We start from the raw sequence: 23410 nt of genomic DNA, 5'->3' as shown, positions 1-23410 counted from the left end.
CAGCTTAGACTGAGGCGACTGAGGTGGCGACGCAGGTGGCGATGGGGAGCGGCGGCGGTGAGCGCGGGGCGCGGGGCGCGGGGCGCGGGGCACGGGGCACGGGCGGCGGCGGGCGGCGGACGGGCGGGCGACCCGAGACTGCGCAGGCCGGCTCGAGCCCTACGGCCTGGGGTCCGGGCGGCACCTGCTCGGCGCGCAGTTTAAATGCCAGGCGGTGCCCAGGTCCGCGTGAAAGCCCCGCGAGTCCCAGCACCTGTGGAGGGCTGAGAGCGCAGCAGCGGTTTCGGTGGTTATCACCGTGGCGGTTAAGCGTTTCCGTGTCTGTCCTACACCAAGGGAATGAGGACAGTGTGGTAAAATCCATGTAATCTGTGGGAACTGGTCACCCTGAGTGTAGGTCTGGCTCTCGCAGCACGTTAACTGCTGATGGGAAGACCCAGGTGAAGAGCGGGGCGGGGGGTGCAGTGCTTCAGGGCAGAGCAGCCCCCTCCCGTCGGGACAGAAGGGAGGATCGGGTGGAAAACCATGGAAATTGTAGGTGAGGGGCTCCTACCCCGGAGTTAATAAGCCCTCTGCTTAGAATGAGGAAGGAACTGCTGGAGCTGGAATGACCCCCCTATGGGGAGAGAGGACTCTGGGCAGAGGGGGGACCTGGCTAGCCTCCACGTTCAGCCTTTGCTTTCCTGCAGGGCTGACCCTCTTAGTTTGGACTCTAAAACCAGATTGTTCAAGTCCACAGATCCTTATTGAACATTGTGCATTTTAGCCATGTATGCAAATAGAAGCATAGAGATCAGCAAGGATCTCAGGGGGCTTCACTGAGAGATCTCATCATCGTTGGCTGCTTTTTTCCCCTTCCTGGTTATCATCTGGGCTCTGGATCAGAAAGTTGCCCAATAGTCAAGTTACATGACTATCTGCTACTCACCGTAAACCCTTACTGACTGTTTGAATGTATGATGATGTCTTCTGTTATCCTTGTAATACTACTCCTTCATTCATTCTTTCTTTGGGACTAAAAATATGGCTGGTTCCTTTCGTGGGGCAGGGGACAGTAACTGTTAAATCATCTTCAGATATAACTTTTCATATCAGTACAACTTCTTTCCAACACATCACTTAGACCGTTCTGTTTCTCTTTCTTAAGTGATCCACTGCAGGTGTGCCAAGTGTTTCTGCTATCCTACAAAGCGAAGGATAAGAAGAAGACCCCGACACTTGACTATCTTGAGTCTCCCAGAAGATGTACTCTTTCATATCCTGAAATGGCTTTCTGTTGGGGACATCCTTGCTGTTCGATCTGTAAGTTGCCAGGTGAAAATAGTATCATCCTTCATGTTGTTGGTCATACCATCAAGGCTTCATGGTCTTAAATGTCAGAACAGAACTTTGGCTACAAAAGAGGGCAGAGAAACAAGGATGACGTTGTTAATAGATATTTGAGGTGGTTCTGATGGTAGGAAAGCTGAAAGTAGCACACTCGTTTTAATGTTTAACAGATAAATCACTTTTATGGCAGTGAAATTTGCATCTCTTAAGAAATAAGACATTACAGGTGAAACTTTAACACTGTTTCTCAACTGTAATTGAAAAATAAATTTTTAAAATTTTTAAAAAGAATTAATATTAAAAAGAATAAAAGTGTCCTCTTGAGGACAAATCCCATGTAACATTCGGTACTGAAAGGGACTCACAGTTATTTTACAGATGTTGGAACTGCAGCCTCATTTTGAATGACTTAACCCAGGGCATATAGTAAATTAGTGGGAAAACAAGAAACCACTTCACTAATTCCCAGAGCTGCCTCTATTTGGGTTATAATATCCATGGGTGCTGAGTTTCCAATGGCAGTGGTTAGCACTTAAATTGCTAACCAGTGATCAGGGCTCCTGCCCAGAGCAGAGGCTCCAGGTCCTACCTGAGGCTGTGTCCATCTTTTTTCCAAGAGCCCCTGTTAACCCCTAGGCACCAGCCATGCTCCCACTAGCAAGACTCCAGGCAGAGCAGCACAAAACAGATTTCTGTCCTAGCTGCTCCCGTTAGACTTGGTTTCTCTGATCCTTGTAGGTATATACTCTTACAGAGGTGTCATCCCCTCTTTCTCAGTCTAGATGCTTATTTCCCCTTCCGGGACCACTGTCTCCAACTTTAGAGCCACAGAGAAACTTATTTCTGGCTTCTTCTCTAGTCAAAGCAACTGTTACTTTGAGACACAGAGAGTGAGGCCTTTACTACTGGGGTAGGGAAGGGGACAGGAGACCCTATATCTGTCTACATTCTCTCTTCAAGAGCTCCAGAGGCATGGTTCTGGGGAGGTTCCCCACCCACCCTGCTTCCGTTGTTCTGCAGGTACACTCCCATCTGAAGTACCTGGTGGACAATCATGCCAGCGTGTGGGCATGTGCCAGCTTTCAAGAGCTGTGGCCTTCTCCAAGGAACCTGAAGCTCTTTGAAAGGTATCTCTACACCCGGAGAACAGCTTGGTTTTCTCCCATCTTGGGGCCTCCCTGATATTCTAGCAAATGTCCCAAGGCCTGACCTAGGAATGATTTTCTTCTTCCTGTAGCCTCTGTCAATGCGCTATCCCCTCAAGGAAGCAACTAAGGGCAGTCAAATCTTGCCCACTGAGTCACATGACTTCCAGCACAGTCATCAGTCATCCACATCACCAGCACAGGCCTGCCTCTCATATGTCACAGTGGTGCCTCTGAAGAGTCCCTCTTGGGCTATGACCCATCCCTTGTGACTCAACTCCAAGTCACCTGTGTGTGGAAACTTTATTCAGCCCTCTTTTCTTTTGGTCAAAACCATATGATTTAAATCCTATTGCATTTTATTCACTGGCTAATCCCACCCCCCTGCTAGAGTTGAGACCCAGAGGGAGGCTCAAAGGGAGTGTGAGCCCTGAAACCTATGAACCCTAGTGTACCAACGACTAGACCCATCCACTGTCAAAGTGTGCCAGTGGTTTCAGGCAGGCCGCCTGAGATGTAATCCACAAACTATACAACTTACCCTTTTAAAATGTGCAACTTGATGGTTTTTAACATAGTCACAGTTATGCAACCATCAACACTATCTAACTTTAGAACATTCTCATTACCCCAAAATAAAACCCCATACCCATTAGCATTCACTCCCTATTTTACCTGCAATCCCCCAAACCTTAGGCAACCACTAACCACTTTCCTTTCTCTGGATTTGCCTGTAGTGAACATATCATATAAAGAATCATACAACATGTGGCCTTTTGTGACTGGCTTCTTTCACTTAGCATATTTTTAAGGTTCATCAATGTTGTAGAATGTCATGGATAAATGATATATGACTGCCTTACCTTAAAAAGTTTCTATTCAGAAAATAAGTATTCTAGCTTCAATTGCTGTAATGGAACATAACCTTTATGAAATAAAAATCCTGTGATATTTTATGTTTTTAATGTAGGGCTGCCGAAAAAGGAAATTTTGAAGCTGCTGTGAAGCTAGGCATTGCCTACCTCTACAATGAAGGCTGTAAGTCCTTGCAGGGCTGGACCTGGCATCACCCCACTTGGTATTGATGTTTTAGAACAGACATGAGCCCTTCTCAGTATTTGTAACTTAGTTGCTCTTTTTGTTACTTATGTCTGGTGGTCTGCCTTATTGTCTCCTCCAAGGAGCTTTTTCCGCAGAGGTGCCCTGCTGAGGGACCCATTGATGAAATTTGATTTCTGTAGGTTGGGAAAGTCACCTTTTATTTTAATAAATCTTTTCATTTCAGTCAGCAAAGAATGACTGACCAGAGACTCAGAATGGGGGCTACTCAGGCAGCCAGCCTTCCCCTGGCTGCCTGCCCTCTGTCCAGTTAACACCACAACCCATGTGTAGACTCTCGCTCCTCTCCTCAGTTACAGTTCGATTGTGGAACTCTGGGGCAGTGATTAAAGCGTGCCTAATTCCATAGGATATCAATAACACAGGGAGCCAAAGTTCTAAGCAGGAGGCAAGTACAGGCAGGTCAAAGCTGGCATGGTGACTGAATTTCTTCACCCCCAGGGGTCAGGTACTCCTTGAAAGAATCTTGTGTGGCCTTCTCCCAATTCCTGCCTGTTTGCTTAGCACACCAAGGACTAGCCTGGGGTACCTCCTGTCTTGATTGCCAAAACACATAAAGACTTGCGTATAGCAGCCACTTTTGTGCTTCTAAAAGATCTGGTGTCTTACTGAGATATAGCCCCTGCATGTGTTCAGTTGACAAGACTATTGTAACTGATAGAGATGATGAGCATTCCTCCTTTAGGCTGAGGAGAGCAGCAGTCCTGCCCTAACCCTCTTGTCAGGTAGCAGTTCCCAGACATAATTCACATACCATACAATTCACCGATCTAAAGTATACAACCCAGCTTGGCCGGCATGGCTCAGTGGTTGAGCACTGACCTATGATCCAGGAGATCAAGGTTCAGTTCCCAGTCAGGGCACATGCCTGGGTTTCGGGCTCAGTCCCCAGCAGGGGGCTTGCAGGAGGGAGCAGATCAATGACTCTCTCATCATTGATGTTCCTATCTCTCTCCCTCTCCCTTACTCTCTCAATAAAGACTTTTTTTAAAAAGGAAAAAATAATAAAGTATACAACCTAGTGATTTTTAGTATATTCACAGAATTGGACAGCCATCACCACTGTCTGATTTTGGAAATTCTCATTAACCCCAAAAGAAACTTGTTAGTAGGGTGGTTGCCAGTGGTTCCCAGCAGGAGGGAGGGTGGGCATATGACACCTCCACAGAGAGCACCTTCCCAACCTTCAAAATCCAGTCTGTTATGAAGACCCAGGCAGGGGCACATGATTCACAAGGTAGGGAAAGAAAAGAAAGGAGGGCCGTTCCCGCCTCCTGCAGAGCTTTTCTAAAACACCAGCAGCTCTGCACTGCAGTGGGCTTCAGGTTTTAGACTTTCAAAAACCACGGAGAACTTTCCACATTTGTCCTCAAGACATCCCTGAATTTTGTTCTGTCCATCTCTATAGTGTCTGTGTCTGATGAGGCCCGTGCAGAAGTGAATGGCCTGAAAGCCTCTCGCTACTTTAGTCTCGCTGAGCGACTGAATGTCAGTGCTGTGCCTTTCATATGGCTCTTCATCCGGCCTCCATGGTCAGTGTCTGGAAGCTGCTGCAAGGCCGTGGTTCACGAGAGCCTCAGGGTGGAGTGCCAGCTACAAAGAGTGAGTCCTGGCAAGGGGCGCAAGTAGGGCAGGCTGCGCTGGGCAGGTCAAGCCCCACAGGATCCTGGGAGGTGAGAAAACCTTGAGGGGAGACACTGTGGACCATATAAAGTCAGGGACCTGAGGGCAGTGGAGGTGCAGAAAATCAGGAGTAGGGATGTGGGAGCATCTGGAAATGACCCAGCAGGAAAGGAGGCCTCAGAGCCAGGTTTCAGGGGAATCTGATGGGCTGGACTGCAGTCACATTGACAGCTGGAAAGGCAATACAGAGACTCCATGAAGCGGTCAGTTCTCTGCAAAGAGGGGTGTCAGGGGCCATGGGACCCACACACTGGAGGGGCAGCCCCTGGATGTTCTCTTCACTGATGATCATACTTCTTTCTCCTTTTTTTAGACTCACAGAGCTTCTATACTGCACTGCTTGGGGAGAGTGCTGAGTCTCTTTGAGGTGAGTTGAGTTATCCATCCCACTTGGACTCTGAGTTTGATGTGTGCCTGGCCTGGGTGAGCACGAAGAGTACAGTGGCTTCACATTTCCATGCTGCACACCTTTCTGGTGGCCACAAACACCGAGGATGAGGGAGTAAGTGAAAAGCAGCAAAGAAGGGTATCCAGGGATCAAAGCCAAAGTGCATCCTGTGAGAGGCCATGTGGAGCCAGGCGGAACACCTGAGTGTGCACCCAATGAGGGGCTTATTTGTTTCATGGTTCTGCTATTGGCGAGCCTTTCCCACTCCACTCAGACCTCCCCACATTTGAGAAAGCTTTAACGAGCTTTGTGATTAAGGAACCCCCTCTGCAGCAAGATCAGGGAAGGTGGTGGCTTCTGGTGACAGGTGTGTGTTGACAGTGGCAAGGAGGGGCACTGAGTGTGAGGGAGGAGGTGGAGGAGCCCCAAGATAGCCTCCAACATCACCATCTGGGCAGTTCAGTGTGGAGGACTGGTGCTCCAGTTAGCGTAGGGCCAAGCCAAACACGAACCTGGTCAAGGAGAAAACAGCCTGTGAGGGCAGAACCCAGGAATTCGCTTTCTACATTGCTTATTAGATTGTGTCCCTTTAGAGAAGTAATTTCTACTCCTATTTAGTTAACTCCTTCTTCTTAAAGAGCAATGCATGGGAACACTTAGAGATACCATAGAAAGACAAAGATGGTTAAGTAGGATGGTTTAGCAGAAAGAGAATAAGAAATAATAAACTGTGCTTGGACTTATCAGGATGAAGAGAGAAAGAAGCAGGCCCGAGACCTGTTTGAAGAGTCTGCTAATCAGGGATGTTTGACCAGCTCGTACCTCCTCTGGGAAAGTGACAGACTGACGGATGTGAGTGGACCAGGGTCTGGGGAAAGGAGGAATTATGTTGGCCAAAGGCAGTCTCCAAATTGGCCCTTGGGTGAGGTTGTCAGCACAGGAAGGATCCTCATATATTTCCTTGGGAACCACTGCTCAGTGGGCCACTCTCAGCACTGCCCCAAAATGACCACCTTCGTTTGGAGAATAAAGGGCTTGGGAGAAAGTGCAGTTGGGGACTCTCTAAGGGTGTTGGGAGAACATTTAAGGACCCTGTGGGTTAGTTCTGTATTTTCCCAGAGACATAACCATATAAAGTCATGGTGACTTTCTCCCATTGGCAGATGTCTGATCCTGGACGATGCCTCCACAACTTCCGGAAACTCAGGGACTATGCTGCCAAAGGCTGCTGGGAAGCCCAGGTGAGGTGGGAGCTGGCCTATACCTCCTGGGCTCTCACTCAGGAGGCAATAAGATTGGCCAGGGCTGGAGTCATGTCTAAAAGGAGTTTAGCTCTGGGGTGTGTAGCGAGGAGAGCTTGGAAGTGCTTCCTTCTTCTCTGCCCATTACCACCCTGTTATCTCAAAGCCCATTGCCCCTAAGCCAGCCTCTTAATTTCTAAGTGCTTATGGACTACATCTGCTATCAAAATTCATACCGTTCCCTAGAGTTGTCTTACAGGTAAAGGTAAAGCTTACCTTAGCAACAGGTCTTCAGGCTCCTTAGAGCAGATGGGCATGTGGAGTGCTGTCTGTTCTTGTTATTTGACCTGCTCACCAGGTCGTCCAGTGTCAGAACCAGGACCTCAGGGATTTGTAGTTGGCGTTCTTCAAGCACTCTCCCCTTTAGCTGTAAAGTCGTGGTTTCAAGACAAAGCCAAGTGGGTAGAAGCTCAACCAATCATGTGGATGGTTGAGAGTCATCTACCCTCAAAAGCTAGGAAAGAAATCACAAAGCGGTAGGTGGCTCAGCCTGGCATGTCACAGAACACTGTAATGTTTATATCCAAAAAGGCAGTCAGCAAATTTACAAGACATATGACAATCAACAATGTGGTTATAGTTGAGGCTCAGACTCATCAATAAGAATAATAAGACCCTAATAAAGTCCATAGGGCCTCAGTGCCCTCTGAGAAAAGAGGAAAGGTACACAACTGGCCAAAACACAGCAGCAGCATTCCAATCACTGCTGGTCAAAAGGGCATGCATTTCAATGAGATCACAGCTGATCATATTAGCAAATTATGTATATATACACACACACACATATATATATATTTTCGTGTGTTTTTTAGTAGATAGCTAATAACTTCAGAAAATATGTTTGTTTGTTTTAACAATAGCCATTTTTGCTGGCAAACATATAATAAAATGGTGTTCCTACTAGTGGGTGTGAACATCGAGGCCTGCCTTTCAGAAAGCACTTGGACACAAGTAGCAAAATGCTTAACAGAACCGCTCTTGTGAACTGATCACGTGAGCAGACAGGCGCAGATACTAAAAAGGCTACATAAAGATGTGCCACAAAACAGTAAAACACATGAGAAATACCTGAAAAGGAAGAACAGGTGAAACATGCTTATAGCTATTTCATTTCCTAAGGAACCATGTTATTGTTAAGTGAGCAAAGAATAGATTAGATGTGTGTATACTGTGATCACAAATGAATATAAACACTGTTACAAATGCATAGAGCCCGGCCAGGCGTGGCTCAGCGGTTGAGCGTCAAGCTAGGATCCAGGCGATCAGGGTTTGATTCCCGGTCAGGGCCATGCCTGGGTTGTGGGCTCGAGGAACGACTCTCTCATCATTGATGCTTCCCTCTCTCTCTCTCTCTCCCTCTCCTTTCCTCTCTCTGAAATCAGTAAAGATATATTTTTAAAAAAACAAATGCATAGAAAAATCTGAAAGGAAATACATAGAAATGGTTGATAGTAACCATTTCAGAGCTTAGTGGGTGCTGGGTGGGTTCTGTACAAAGCTCAGTTAATCCTCACATCTCTCTACCAAAGCAGGTGCTGTATGCCACTTCTTGAAAAGGGAAACTGAGGCATAGAACTGTTTCCCCAATTTGCCAGCAGCCACATATAGACCCAGATTTTAAAGTCAGGTCATTTGAGCTTCCAGCCTATTCTTTTGCCACTTTGCTGTGCAGCTTCCTTCTGGAGCATCTAGCTTTCACAATTGGAAGTTGAACAGAAACATACTTAATTTTTTTTTTAAAGTTGCCAAAAGACCTATTGGCTGAGGAGCTGCATCAGGGTGGGAGGGGGACTGACATTTCATTATATACCTTTTATCCTTTTCTAAGTTCTTTATCATGTGACATATTACTTATTTCAAAAAGAATATTAAAATCTGTCATACTGGTTCCAGAAGGCTTAGAAGGCATAAGGAGGGCGAATGTGTATATACATGTCTTCTCCCTCAACAGCTCTTCACATTTGGAAATGGAAAACCTCAAAAGCCGCTGCTTTCTGCTCATTCTGCATGTCTTTTCTTCTCAGCTGTCTTTAGCCAAGGCCTGTGCAAATGGAAACCAGCTTGGACTAGAAGTGAAAGCATCCAATGAGATAGTCTGCCAGCTCTTTCAGGCCTCCCATGCTGCTAATAAGCAGGAGATATTTTCCGTGCAGAAGGGACTCAACGACACAATGAGGTGAGGGGTTCAAGCCAAAGCTTCTAATTGGAAGGCAGAGTGACCACTAGTCTCTGGGGCGAAAGGAGCTGTCCTGTTTCACCTGAGCCACCTGTCACATAGCCTTCTGTGTTGTCAGCCCCACTAGGATCCCCCCATTCACGCGCGCGTATGTGTGTGTGTGTGTGTGTGTTTTCTAAAACCAGTAATGTCTAAGTTATCCAGGGCTTTGAAGAAAAAACATCCCTCATAAAAAGTGTCTGCTCTCTCCAATTTTCCTTTTGTTTTTTTATATATCTTTATTGATTTCAGAGAGAAGAAAGGAGAGGGAGAGAGAGATAGAAACATCAATGATGAGAGAGTCATTGATCGAGCCCGCAACCTGGGCATGTGCCCTGACCGCGAATCGAACCCCGATCTCCTGGATCCTAGGTCGACACTCAACCGCTGAGCCACACCCGGCCAGGCTCCAATTTTCCTTTTTAAGCCTCAGAACAAGTTAAACTATTTTAAACATCTTTCTAAAATGATGGGATTCATATCCTCAATTTCTGAAGCCCCCAAACCACCTTTTCTCTTTTTTAAAATTTTTTTTTGTTTAAATATATCTTTATTGATTTCAGAGAAAGGAAAGGAGAGGGGGAGAGAGAGATAGAAGCATCCATGATGAGAGAGTTATTGATCGGCTGCCTCCTGCACTCCCCCGACTGGGGATAAAGTCCGCAACCCAGGCATGTGCCCTGACCTGGAATCAAATGGCGACCTCCTGGATTCTAGGTCGAGGCTCAACTGCTAAGCCATGTAGGGCCAAACTGCCTTTTCCTTACAAGCCATCATTATGAGCATTAACTTGGAGTGTGAAACTCCATGGCTGTCTGAGCCATCCTCACCCAGGAAGCTATGTCCTCTGGGGCAGCTGCAATGCGCCTGGCAGCCTGAAACCCTAGTAACTATCCACCTCTTCCTGCAGGTACATTTTCCTCCAAGGTTTAGAGATAAAACACTTCACTTCATATACTCAATCACAGAACATGTTAGTAAAATGGAAAATGTGAATAATTTTGTAAGCTTATGTAAGAGATTTCAAATACATTTGGATTTATAATGGGCAGGCCCTGACTATACTCCAGTAGACAATGCCTAGCATATAGTAAGTCCTCAATAAACATTTATTTTTAGAAGGATCTAGCTTTCCTGGAGATGCTTGATGTCTACCACACAGAGTGAGGGAATGCATTGTCCTTTGATCCCATATTAAATGTCAAAGCTATTGTGCTTTTGAGGCCTGTGGTGGTGGCAGCAGCTTCTCTCCCCTCTCCTGTCCTCTTTCCCCTTTTTCTTTTGGAAGAATATGCTGATAACACCTTGTGCCCCTCTCAGTCTGCCTTTTTTTTTTTTTGGACTGTTGCTATTTGGGGAGCAAGGGTGAACAAATTTCACTCTTTTTTTTTTCCTTTTTAAGAACTAAAATAATTTTATTGAAATATTAATATAATTTATGCCCTTGAGTTGAGCATCTTTCCATTTTCCTCTGTGCCAAGCAACTGCCAACTTTTTCTTTTTTACTGTGGGGTAATTTACATGTAACATTATACTAGTTTCAGATTTAACCATTTTAAGTATATATTTTGGTTGGTCTGTTTTTATGAGTCAGATCATTAAGCTTGTTAAGTGTTTGTGTAGGAGAGCTTCCTCTTCTGTTTCAATAGTGGCTGGTTTAAACCTCAAACATCTGACCTGACGCTCATGCTGTCTTCCTCCTTCTGGGAGAAAATAGAGACTTGTCTTCCTCCTTCATCCTTCCCCCCTTCCATTCTACCTCCATTGCTTCCCTTCTCCTTCCATTCCACCACTTTGACCCATCTTTCCCACCTTCCCTCTGCATTTAAGAGATGCTTCCATTCTGGCAGACCCCAGGATCCCATCCGTCCGTCTGTGCAGAATCCTGTAGTATCACGATTTTTCCTCTTTCCTATTTTCTGCGTCCCCTCTCCTTTGTTCAGAAAGGCATTTACCATACTCTGGTATTCTTGCCATTGCACACAGCATTCCTTTGTGGTGTCTCTGTCCCTGACCCCAGGTCTTAGCCCTCTCAAGGAAGGACCCCATGTGCGTCCGCTCTGGGCTGTGTGCACCATCAGGGTTGGTGGGTGACTAAGAAAGTCTCTGCATCCTGCTTTAGTTGTGTTCTTGGCTCTTGGCTCCAGTACAGAGGGTTTTGGTAAATGACCCCACAGGTTAGCTGCACAAGGGCCGAAGCTCTCATACCTTTGAGTGTCTTTTCTCTGGTCCTGGAGTCTGTGATCTGCCCCCTCCCTTACCTTGCCCCTTACCTGAGTATCAGGGCTTTCTAGTGTCTGGGGGACTCTGTGGGGGAGGCAGGGACACCTGAGTCCTAGAAACAGTCAGGAGATATGGGGCCTCCTCAGCCTCCTTGAATATGGCATCTCATCCTGGGACATTCCTGGGTAAACCAATGCTACAGATGACCGGCTGTCTCCCGCGGGACAGATGGGCCATCTGGAATGGGAAACCAGACACTCGTGAATGCTTCGCTCTAGTGTTCAGGGGTGGTGTTCTTCCCAAAGGTACATTCTAATCGACTGGCTGGTAGAAGTCGCCACCATGAAGGACTTCACAAGCCTATGCCTTCATCTGACCGTGGAGTGTGTGGACCGATACCTACGGAGGAGGCTGGTGCCCCGGTACAGGCTCCAGCTGCTGGGCATCGCCTGTATGGTCATCTGCACCCGGTAAGAAGCCCCCCGTGGCCATGCCTGCAGGACAGTGCATAATGTGCTGGCCATGCCCTAGTTCATGGGCTGGCTTTTCAGTGAAATAAAGCTTCAGTGTCCCACTTTGTTAGCTGGGGGTTTTAATTTTAGGGAGTGCCCAAGCCACGTAGTCCTCTCCACACAGGGACAGCAGACCTGATCCTGGGTGTGTCAGTGGCCACTCATCCCAGCATATGGTCTCGGGACCCAGAATGTAGCCTTGTTTGGTCAGGCTCAGGCTGAACCCCACTTCCTCTGGCACCTGAGGATGATTCAACGAGGAGGGAATGTCACAGTCCTCTAGCCAAGATCACAGAAAAACTGCTTGTTGGCAGTCAGGTTCCCAAGAATGTTTCTCAAGTATGTGTCATCAGAGACCTATAGTTAGTGGGTCTCACATCTCCCACCCAACTCCCCACAGACCCCACTCGAACCACACGGACAGGGCACATCCTCCCCACATAGCAGCCTTAACCCCTGGCAGCTCTGACTTTTCAAGCTGTACCATCATTTTTTACCTAAATCTACTGTCCTTTAACAAATATCTGTCTACCTAGTTTTGCCTTTGGAAGCAATATGTATGGTGATTCCCACCATACATTTTGTATTTTCTAGTTTTCCTAAAATATATGGTCTGCCATTTCCCCTGGGCAGACCAATTGTCCTTATCTGCAAGGCTTGGGGGAATGAGGAACAGGCTCCTTGCACACAGTGGTGTGAACTACAGAGAGGTTGATTTCTTTTGCACAGTAACCCTAAGGCAGAAGGTCCAGGTTCATCATGTAATTGGGACGGCGTTCTGTTTCATGAGGTCACAAAGGAGCCCCAGTTTCTGTCTTACTCTCTGCCACCACCACCTCATGACCCCTAAGGTCGCCATGTCCTTTGTAGCAAGCTCAGCCACATGGCCACATGTAGAACTAGAAAGCTTGATCGTATGACATACAGGTGGAGGGAGTGTGGGCTCAGGGTTAGCAAGCAAACTGCCACACGCTGTCTGGGCCCCTCAGTATTTCAGGTCTTCTCACCAGAGAGGGCTGAATAGACTGGACCCCTGCCTCCTGTGTCTAGGTGCATACTTACATCCTTGCCATCAGAGACCAAGTTGGACCACAAACAGACTAGCAGTGCTAATTGCTTTAAAAATTTTTTAGAGGCTGAGATACCCCCACCTTTGCTTTCAAAGCAGCACTTGCCATGGCTCCAAGCACAGGGCTCTCATCAGCCCCACTTGTACCTCATCTTTTCAGCACCTGTGGTCCCTGTGCCTCAGTAAATGTGGGAGCTGCAGAGTCTTAGGACAGAGCGGTTATAGGGTTGTCCCCGGTCCACCCTCACCAGGGGAGGTGCCCTCAGCAAGCCACTGGACCAGTGTGTTCACTGATAGTTGGCACTCATGGAGAATAGATAACAGGGTAACCACCTGCCTAAGGAACAATCAGAATTCCAGTGGCCTGTTTAAAGGTTTGCTGTGCACAAACCTTTAAACAATCTCTAGCTCAGTTCTGCTGGGTCACCTGCCTCCTGGATTTAAGCCATTTATACTCACTGTAGAATCTGGCACAAATCCCCCTCACTCGCTAAGAGGATTGACCAATCACGTCATTCATGGATGCCTTTTTCAGAAACATCTATGTGCCCGGTGATGCAGCCACTCATGCTGGTCTGTGGCACTAATCCCTCTTTCCAGCTCCTCATGACAGGATTATGTGACCTTTTCAGTTCCAGTCCGTAGCTACAGGCACCCAGGTCTACTCTTTGACACCCCTGCCCTCTGTTACTGAAGCCTAAAGTGATTGCCCCACTGAGGGAATTAAGCTCAACTCTCAGACCCCATCTTGATATTCCAGGTTCATCAACAAAGAGATCTTGACAATCCGAGAAGCTGTGTGGCTCACAGACAACACGTACAAGTATGAGGACCTGGTGAGGATGATGGGAGAGATCATTTCCGCCCTGGAAGGGAAGATTCGAGTAAGTGGCCTTTTGCTTTTTCCTTGTAAATCAAAGTAGAGGTCACATGAGGGAGTGGCAGGATTTGAGAGCAACCTCATGACGTTGAGCTTTTCTGCTCTGAGAAGTCCTGGACCCAGAGGTCATCTTGTCACTGCATGCCCTGGCATCCAGCCTGATCATCAGTCATGCCAGACCCTGTGCTGGGCCAGCCTCCCTGTTCATTGGGTGGAGGAGCTCTCTGTGTGCTGAGACCCATGTCTGCCTCCTGGTTCTGTCTAGGTCCCTACTGTGGTTGATTACAAGGACATCCTGCTGACGCTGATCCCTATGGCACCAAGAACCCAGCACCTGTGCAGCTTCCTCTGCGAGCTCTCCCTACTGCACACCAGCCTTGCCGCCTACTCCCCAGCCCACTTGGCTGCGGCTGCCCTGCTGCTAGCAAGGCTGACACACGGGCAGAGTAAGGATACTGTCCTTCAGGCCAGCTGCTCAGCACAGGCTGAGCCAGAGGCCTGGGTAATTCTTGGAGTCAGGAGACAATGCTCAGATATAAGTGGGGAGGGGGAGAAAAAGAATCAGGCCCACCTCTCCTGGAGAAGAAAACACCAGAATGGACTAAAAGCCATTCTCTGGGGGCGAGGTTAGGGATGGTTCTAGCTTAAGTACAGGGGTGGGCAAAAGCAGGTTTACAATTGTGAATATGCAAAACACAGTGTTTATTCTTATATTATTGTTTATTAATTATTGTATTATTTTCCATATGAACAACTTAAACCTACTTTTGTCCATTCCTGTATTTCCCACACTGTTGACAGTGAGCAGGCATGCTTTGTATGTGGGGTCTTTGCAACCCTGAGCTCCAGGAAATGCCACAACAGAACTATCTGGGTTGTAGGTATGAGTGGGTATCAGAACAGCTTTTCTGACACCCACCATTCCTGCTTTTCTCCCCAGCACAGCCCTGGACCACTCAGCTGTGGGACCTCACTGGGTTCTCCTGTGAAGACCTCATACCCTGTGTCTTGAGCCTTCACCAGAAATGGTGAGTCTATAAAAGGAAATGGGTTCTCTCACCCTACTTTTGCCACAGAGGCCATATCCTCAAGTATGGGGGGAAAGGGCTCTAATGGGAGGGCCATCAGTCCACACAGACTTTTCCTATAGTGAATTGTGTGTCTCAGACATTTAAACATTCCAAGTCCATGTTGCTTATTTCACTTGATGTGTGTGCAGTAGTAGCTTCTCCCAACCCAAGCCAAATTCTGCAGGCAGCAGAACTTAATCATGTGCTGGAAAACTGTGGCCCTCAAGCACATACCTGGCTGCAGCCCATCTCAGCTCAGCTTGCCATCTCTCCTCCCATTCCTTGGCCCACTCACTCTGTTCCCCACTCCCTCCCTACCACGTGCATATCTACTAAAGCCCCCAGTGACCTCCTTCCTCCACAGGCCATGCTGCCTCAATGTCCCCTTCCCCCAACACAAGAATCTTGGTAATTCCAGCTTTCTGCTTATCCTCATGTGTCCCTGGAAGATGTATCCATTTCCAGGATTCAGAACACATCTAAACCTGGAGCCCCAGGCCCCCCTGCCAGTTTATCCAAGTCAGAACCCCTCTCTTCCTAGGGCCATTCCTCCTCATAGATTACATTTGGTGCTCTGTGGACAAGACCCTGGTCATCCTAGCAGAGACCTCAGGCCAGCTAGTTGTTGGTTCTCTGTTCCTGCATCCCAGGAGCTCTAAACGCCAATACACTTTCTTTGTACATCTTGGGATCTGATCCCTTCAGTCTCCACTGCTTGCCCATGATCACTCCCCTAGCCACCTCCTATATGGCCTCTGAGCATGTTGCTTCTGCTTATACTTTCTGGGATGAGATCAGACAACTCCAGCATGGCCCCAGATCCCTCTAACAAGCCTTTGCTTCTCCCCACTCTCTGCTGTGCTTCAACCTTTGGAGGAACCTGTTAGCATTTTCTGGGGTTGACATGGACTTCAGCCACTGTTTTCTCCTGAGGTGCCCAGACCTCAAAGCTGATGGACTGGGGGTGCAGGGGACAGACAGGTCAGCATGTGTCTGACCCCATGGTTGCTCACACCAGGAGTGCAAATAGTCATTACCTGGCTACCAAAAGTTATTGCTAGGCTGTCCACCATTCTCCAGGTTTTTTTCTTCCAAACTAGATAAATTGGAACCATTTCTTTTACAAACTGAACTTTTTTTAAGTGTACAATTCAGCAGGCTCTCAGTATATTCAGAATTGTGCAGCCATCACCACAGTCAATTTTAGAATAGTTTCACCACCCTCAAAAGAAAAACTCTGTACTACCAGTCAAGAAGGCGGTGTAGGTAAATGCGGTACTTGCTTCTGCCCACAACCACATCAAAATTACAACCAACCTACAGAACAACCATCATTGAGAATGGCCTGAAATCTGGCTGAATGGAAGTCCTACAACTAGGGAATTAAAGAAGCCACATAGAGACTGGTAGGAGGGATGGAGACACAGAGTAGGCTGGTCCCACACCCACAAGTGGCGGATAAAAATTGGGAAGGATATATCGATTGAAGAGATCACACTTGAGGAGTGAGGAGTCCAAGCCCCACACCAAGCCCCCAGCCCAGATTTCCAGTGCCAGGAAGAGAAGTCCCCATAACTTCTGGCTGTAAAAACCAGCAGGGATTGAGACTGAGGGAGATAAGGCTGCTGGAGTCCCAGGCAGTTCCTCTTAAAAGGCCCATTCATGGACTTACTCAGACTCACTCCCTCTGAGCTCCAGCACTGGGGCAGCAGTTTTAAAGGTACCAGAGACATACAGGGAGAAACTGGAGCTGGCAGCAGCAATTTTCTCCCAGATGAGCCCTCCCCCAAAAGAGCCATCAGGCAATTGCCATATCTGAGACTCCATAAGCCTGGCTCACACTGTTTGCCCTGCCCTGATGATTCCCTGAGGCCCCTCCCCACGCAACTTTCAGACCCACCCAAGCTGTTTCCTGTGGTTTTTCCATACAAATGGCCTGTCTTGGCTCATACTTCAGATTTTTCTAAAATCTCTCAGCTGTGCCCCATACATCTCACTAAGTGGCTCCAGGCCCAGCACTAGCAACAGCCATCTGCAGATTGCTTTGTAGCTCATGCCAGGTGGCCCTAGGCAGAACACAGGCAGCGGATGACCTTGGTCTGCACCTCATGGGAGGTCCAAGAGCCAGCACACGCAGTGGACAGCTTCAGACCAGGTCAAAGCATCATCACCCAACCACCGCCACAAGCAACACACTCAAGGGGCAGACTTGGTGGGCACCAGAGCCCCACTGAAGTAAGTCCTACTCTGTGGGGTGAACCCCTGCACAGAGGTTGCTGGTTACAGCCAGTCCTTGTAGCTGATTGTCGTAGGGGTAAGTCCCTCCCATTGATGTGCCAACAGCAATCAAGGCTCAGCTACAAGAGGACAGTGTACACAGCCCACACAAGGGGGGTACCTCAAGTGCCCAGCTTGGGTGATTAGGGTAGGCTGTGCCACTAAACTCTACAGGATACCTACTACTTTAGTTCCCTCTACCAAGCCTGGGAGATGTAGCAGCTCTACCTAATACATAGAAACAAACACAGGGAGGCTGCCAAAATGAGGAGACAAAGAAACATGTCTCAAATAAAAGAACAGAAAAAAACTCCAGAAAAAGAACTAAACAAAAGGGGGATAAGTAATCTAGATGCAGAGTTCAAAACACTGGTTATAAGATACTCAATTAACTTAATAGCATAAAACCTCAATAGCATAAAAAAGGACCATACAGAAATGAAGGATGCACTAACTGAAATGAAGAATAATTTATAGGAAATCAACAGTAGAGTAGATGAAGCTGAGAACCAAATCAACAATTTGGAATATAAGGATGCAAAAAACACCCAATCAGAACAACCAAAAGAAAAAATTTTCAAAAATGAAGATAGTGTAAGGAGCCTCTGGGACAACTTGAAGCGCACCAACATTCACATCAGGGGGGTGCCATAAGGAGACAAGAGAGCGCAAGCAATTGAAAACCTGTTTGTAAAAATAATGACAGAAAACTTCCCTAACCTAGTGAAGGAAAATAGACATACAAGTCCAGGAAGCCCAGAGAGTTTCAAACAAGATGAACCCAGAGGCCCACAGCAAGACACATCATAATTAACATGCCAAAGGTTAAAAACAGAGAGAATCTTAAAAGTAGCAAGAGAAAAGCAGTTTGTTACCTACAAGGGACCTCCCGTAAGACTGTCAACTGATTTTTCAATGGAAGCTTTGCAGGTCTGAAGGGATTGGCATGAACTACTCTAAGTGATGAAAAGCAAGGCCCTACAACCAAGATTATTCAGCAAAGCTGTCATTTAGAATCGAAGGGCAGATAAAGAGTTTCCCAGTCAAAGAAAGCTCAAGGAGTTCATTACTACCAAACCAGTAAATGTCAAAGGGTCTTTTTTAAGAAGAAAAGGCAAGATAAAAAATATGAACAATAAAGTGGTAAATACATATCTATTAATAATTGAGTCTAAAAAACAAAATGAACAAGCAAAACAAACAGACTCATAGATTCAGAGAATGTTTTGCCGTTTGCCAGATGGGAGGGGGTGTTGGGGGTATGAGTGAAAAGGTGAAGGGATTAAGAAGTACAAATTGGTTATTACAGAATAGTCATGGGGATGTAAAGTACAGTATAGGGAATATAGTCAATAATCTAATAACTGTGTATGGATCACTTAGTAAGTTATGTAATATCTAATCATGAAACTAATATAATAATGTATGTCAACTATAATTGAAAAGTAAAAATGACTTTTAAATGGGGCGGGGGAAAAACAAAAACCTGCATCCCTTACCTGTATTACCCCATATTTCCCCCTCTGCTCCAGCCCTAAACAAGAATTCATCTACTTTCATTGTCTATAGGTTTGCCTGTTCTGAACATTTCATAGAAATGGAACCATACAATATGTGGCCTTTTGTGGCTGGCCTCTTCCACCCTCATATTTTCCACTGTAATAATGTTGTGTTTATCATTGTGCACTGATGGACATTTTAGCTATTATGAATCATGCTGCTGTGGACATCCACAGACAAGTTTCTGTGTGAACGTGTGTTCACGTTTTTCTTGGGGATACACTTGGGGTTGGAATTGCTGGATCATAGGTGATTCTAGGTTTAACTCTGTTAGGAACTGCTAGACTTTTCCACCGTGGCACCCTGTTTTACCTCCCATCACTGGACTGTTTTTGAAATTATGTTATCCCCTCATTTCAGTGAGGGGTGCTAAAAATGGGAGTCTCTTGGGCTGGGGAATGCTGATAATACCTACCTTGGAGCCCTCTCCCTCCCCCGCTATACCTTATGTGTCTGTCCCTCTGTTCGCAGCTTCCATGATGATGTCCCCAAGGACTACAGACAAGTCTCTCTGACTGCTGTGAAACAGCGATTTGAGGACAAACGCTATGAAGAGATCAGCCAGGAAGAGGTGCCACCCTCCTACCCACTCTCCTGGTCGGGGTGGGGACAGGTCCCCGCCTACCCCTCGGGGCCTCTTCTCTCCCTCTGACCCCAGCTTCCTCTCAGGTGCTGAGCTACAGCCAGGTGTGTGCTGCTCTAGGAGTGAAACAAGAGAGCCCAGAACCCACGTCTTTCCTCAGCTCAGGGGACATTCACACCTTTCTTAGCTCTCCTTCTGCAAGGAAAACCAAAAGGTTAGTAAGCCCGATGTCTGTAAGGGTTTGATGCAGTATTGGTTCCTGTGTGCTGGGCCTAGGTTCCCTCATGACCCCTGCAATTGCCTAAGGGACTGCATTACCCCCTTTTACACAGGGGCCTCCTAAGGCATAATGGAGAAGAAACAGATCCTATGAAACTGAAACTGGGTTGAATTCAGGCCTCAGGCCCCTGGGCCTAAGCTGCGCTCTCTGCAGCCCTGTCCTTCTTCCTCCAATGTGCTGTCTTTTTTGCTTTGACTGATACCTTTTGAGAGAAAATGGGCTTCAACACAGGTGAGCCCAGCTCAGGCTCTGGCTCTGCTATGCCCTGTCATATGTCACCCTCCCTGGGCCTCTACTCCATGGTGTTGCTGGCACTCCCTACACTCCAGCTATAACCTAATTAGTGTCCTCAGCACCTCCCTTGCTAACCCTCATCTCCACCCTACTCTCCTGTGTGTATCCCATTTACTTCTGTCTCTTCCATCTCAATGTCTTGGCTGTACCACCTGGAATAACTTCCCTTCTCCGCCTCACCCATCTGAAGAACTCTTATTGATCCTGCAAAGTCCACGTGAGCCAGGACTCTCACTGCACCTCTGGCCTTGCCTCTGGAACTCCAAGGGCAAGCACTGGGTGGCTGTGTTGTCTCTATCACAGCACACTGGGGCAGGGTGGGCAGGTGCCAAGGACCTAACACTGCTGCCTGTGACTGGGTTCCTGGCTCCTCCACATCGTAGGAAGCGAGAAAATAGCCTACAGGAGGACAGGGGCAGCTTTGTCACCACGCCCACTGCAGAGCTGTCCAGCCAAGAGGAGACACTACTGGGCAGCTTCCTGGACTGGAACCTGGATTACTGCTCTGGCTATGAGGGCGACCAGGAGAGCGAGGGCGAGAAGGAGGGCGATGGTGAGTCCTGTGGCCAGGAAGCCACCCAGGGGCTATGCCAAAGGGGGCAGTGAACAGAAGGGCAGCTCTCATTGAGGGCCCCTGGCTTTACCTGCAGTAGAAATGTCCAGACACAGGTAGACATGTGAAAGAGCAGAGTCCCTAGTATACCACAGCAGGCGGTTGGGGGAAAGGAATTAGGCCAAATGTGTGTCCAGCTTCAGCCAGGCCTATGTTGGTGGAAGGGCCTCACCAGGGCAGGAGAAGAGGAGGAAATCTTGCCTGGAGTTTACCATAAAATTTTTCTAGAACATTGTATGAGATGTGTCCCCCACTGCCCTGTTCTGCTCTGTGCCTCACACATTCCTCTAGGGTCCAGGGGAGGTTGCAGGGGTCTCTGTCCCCATGTTTTCAAGCAGCCGTCTACATAGAAAACACAATTCAAGCAGTTTCTGTCAATTTCCCAATTGTCTGCTTTTGTGTCCATTCAGAGAATTAAGTAAATTATTAGATCACCAGTTTGTTTTCACTTCCTACTATTCCCCAAGTCCTATTGGGTGCCTCAAGCTTGAAGGAGGCACTTCACCCTCTATTCCTTAACCCAAAGGAAATCAGTACAGGGGACTGTCTAGCGAGATCCAGCACTTGTAGCCAAGAAGGCTGGGTGAGAGCTGGAGCCTAGGCCACCAGGGTTCTAACTGGGCAGGGGGTCACGCGGATGCTCAGTCTGTGGCCTGTCCTCTCCCCTGACTTCTCCCGTAGTGACGGCTCCCAGCGGTGTCCTTGATGTCACTGTGGTGTACCTCAACCCAGAACAGCACTGCTGCCAGGAATCTAGCGATGAGGACGCCTGCCTGGAGGACGAGGGATGCCAGGACCTGCATGCTATGGTGCCAAGCACCCGGACACCTCTGGCCCTAGGGCCCGAGCTCCCTCTCTGTGGCAGCAGGGAACTGGGCAAGGACATTACAACCTCAGGGTACTCCTCCATCAGCAGCGTGAGTCCCACAAACTCTGTGGATGGTGGCCCTCCCCAATCTACCTCAGCACCTTCCCCAGGCAGTGACTTGAACACACTGCCTTGCCATCATCATGCCAGAAAGTCGTGTTTACAGTGCCGTCCCTCAAGTTCCCCAGAGAGCAATGTTTCTCTGCAACAGGTGAAAAGGAAAAACCTATCTGCCCCCAGCAAGGAGGAACAGGACATGAACTTGGGCTTCCTGAAACTGTGACTGTGTCAGTGTATGCAGCAGTGCATGCGGAGAGAGAGCTGCTGCTGCACTAGCAAGAAGTGGGACCTCTGGAAGTGGATGATGTGTAGACCCTGGTGGCCTCAAATGGGGAACAGAGAGAACTCAGGGAAGGCACTGAGTGTCTTTCACCAGGGGTGTCCCATTTGAGTCATCAGTATGTCTAAATCAGAACAAAAACTCAGATTCTTTTCTTTGAAGCTTAACCTTAGAGCAACACCGTGTGAAGCCTGTTTCTTTGTGCCCTCCCTGTGTCTGTCCTGCTTTCTCTCTGGGAAGCTTAAGCCCATGGCCTAGTAACCCTAGCCTCTCTGAACCCCCATTCCTGTAGCAGACAGCATTCACGACTGAGAACATATGTGATCCAGGTAACCTGGCACAGCTTCCCTCCTCCCCGCATCTCTGGTTTTAGGTTCTAGGGGGAGCTGAGAGCTCTGAGCACAGGTCTGTCCCCAGGCCTACCTCAGCCTGCCTGGATCATCTACTCCCTCACAGGGCAGAGGGCCCCATGGTCAGGGGCCCCTGCCCTATGCATTATCAGGGACTGCATGTGATGACCAGGCATGAGGGCCCTGACTTTTTGCTGGCCAGGGCCTTGATGTCTTAGTCATAGGCTCCCTCCCTCCCATATTCCCAGCTCATTTTATTTTATTTTTTTATTAAATATTGATATTTAGAGAGAGAGTAAGGGAGAGGGATTGAGAGATAGTAACATCATTCATTGGCTGCTTCCTGCACACCCCTTACTAGGGATTGAGCCTGCAACCTGGGCATGTGTCCTGACTGGGAATCGAACCAATAACCTCTTGGTTCATGGGTTGACACTCAACCACTGAGCCACACTGCCCGGGCCCAGCTTATTTTAGAAATCTGTCCCTCCTCCCAGAGTGATTTGTCTGTGTCCCCAACAGACAGTGTCCATATGAACATCTCTTTTTGTGCTGAATTTCTGGGCCATTTCTTTTCCTGTATTTTTATCCTTCATTCTTCTAAGATGAAAACAAAAGAAAAATTTTAAATAGAAGGTATTAAAAATTTAAAAACAAGGGATTCTTAACATTATTTAGACTTGGCTAAAGAAAATCTGATTCAAACCCCTCAAAGCTATCCTGATACTGTTTATGGAAAAAGAATTTTCCTAGAGAGGTTAGCCAGGGGATAAAACACAAAACAAAACAAAAAATGGCATTTGTAACATAAGGTGGCCCAGATGCAGAAGAGCAAGATTCAGAGGACCAGTCCCTGCCTGCTGGGCAAGGGTGGGTCTGCTGTGGGTTTCTGAGAATAACTAGCTGAGAAACTCGGGCTCCGCTCATGGGGGCAGCAGCCAACACACCTGAGAGATCTGCCCAAGAGTAGTGACCATGACCTCTCCCCAGTGGGGTTGACCACTGACACACTTTCCGTGCTGTGACAACTTTTGCTTCAAAATGTCAGAAAGAACTACTTGACAGGAGTGTCCCCAAAATGCTCTTGAACCAGAACTACAGGGATATGGAGATGCTGACTCAGTGGTGGCGTGTGTGTGTGTGTGTGTGTGTGTGTGTGTCCCCATGGGAGCTGTCTTTGCTACTGTAAAATAATTCTGCAGCATTGTGCCCCTGGACATGTGTGAACCTGTTTCCTCACCTGTAAGATGGAGCAATAATACCTACCTCACAGGGATGTTGTAAAGATTAAATGTGATGAGGATAGTGGAA

At 47.7% G+C, this 23410-nt stretch overlaps 1 protein-coding gene across 1 annotated transcript; it reads left to right on the top strand.

Annotated features, from left to right (window-relative positions):
- On the top strand, window positions 1-23410 carry CCNF (cyclin F). Its single transcript, XM_087815705.1, has 17 exons — window positions 1-57; window positions 1148-1302; window positions 2350-2456; window positions 3445-3512; window positions 5002-5195; window positions 5590-5643; window positions 6412-6516; window positions 6828-6905; window positions 8990-9141; window positions 11709-11873; window positions 13745-13868; window positions 14130-14310; window positions 14805-14892; window positions 19243-19342; window positions 19441-19568; window positions 20312-20481; window positions 21223-23410. Exons 1-17 carry the CDS (start codon window positions 42-44, stop codon window positions 21690-21692), a joined length of 2355 nt encoding a protein of 784 aa, XP_087671831.1. The 5' UTR covers window positions 1-41; the 3' UTR covers window positions 21693-23410.

This window comes from Miniopterus natalensis, chromosome 3 (assembly GCF_054644295.1).
Source record: "Miniopterus natalensis isolate mMinNat1 chromosome 3, mMinNat1.hap1, whole genome shotgun sequence".
In the NCBI taxonomy this organism is placed as follows: Eukaryota; Metazoa; Chordata; class Mammalia; order Chiroptera; family Miniopteridae; genus Miniopterus; species Miniopterus natalensis.
Note: the sequence above shows the minus strand (reverse complement) of the source record. Positions and strands in the feature narration are given on the sequence as shown.

Bases quoted from the DNA above. Each gene is read 5' to 3' on its own strand.
- CCNF (XM_087815705.1), top strand. The intron at 5,196-5,589 runs GTGAGTCCTGGC...TCCTTTTTTTAG, and splicing joins TGGAGTGCCAGCTACAAAGA to ACTCACAGAGCTTCTATACT. The intron at 14,893-19,242 runs GTGAGTCTATAA...CTCTGTTCGCAG, and splicing joins TTGAGCCTTCACCAGAAATG to CTTCCATGATGATGTCCCCA.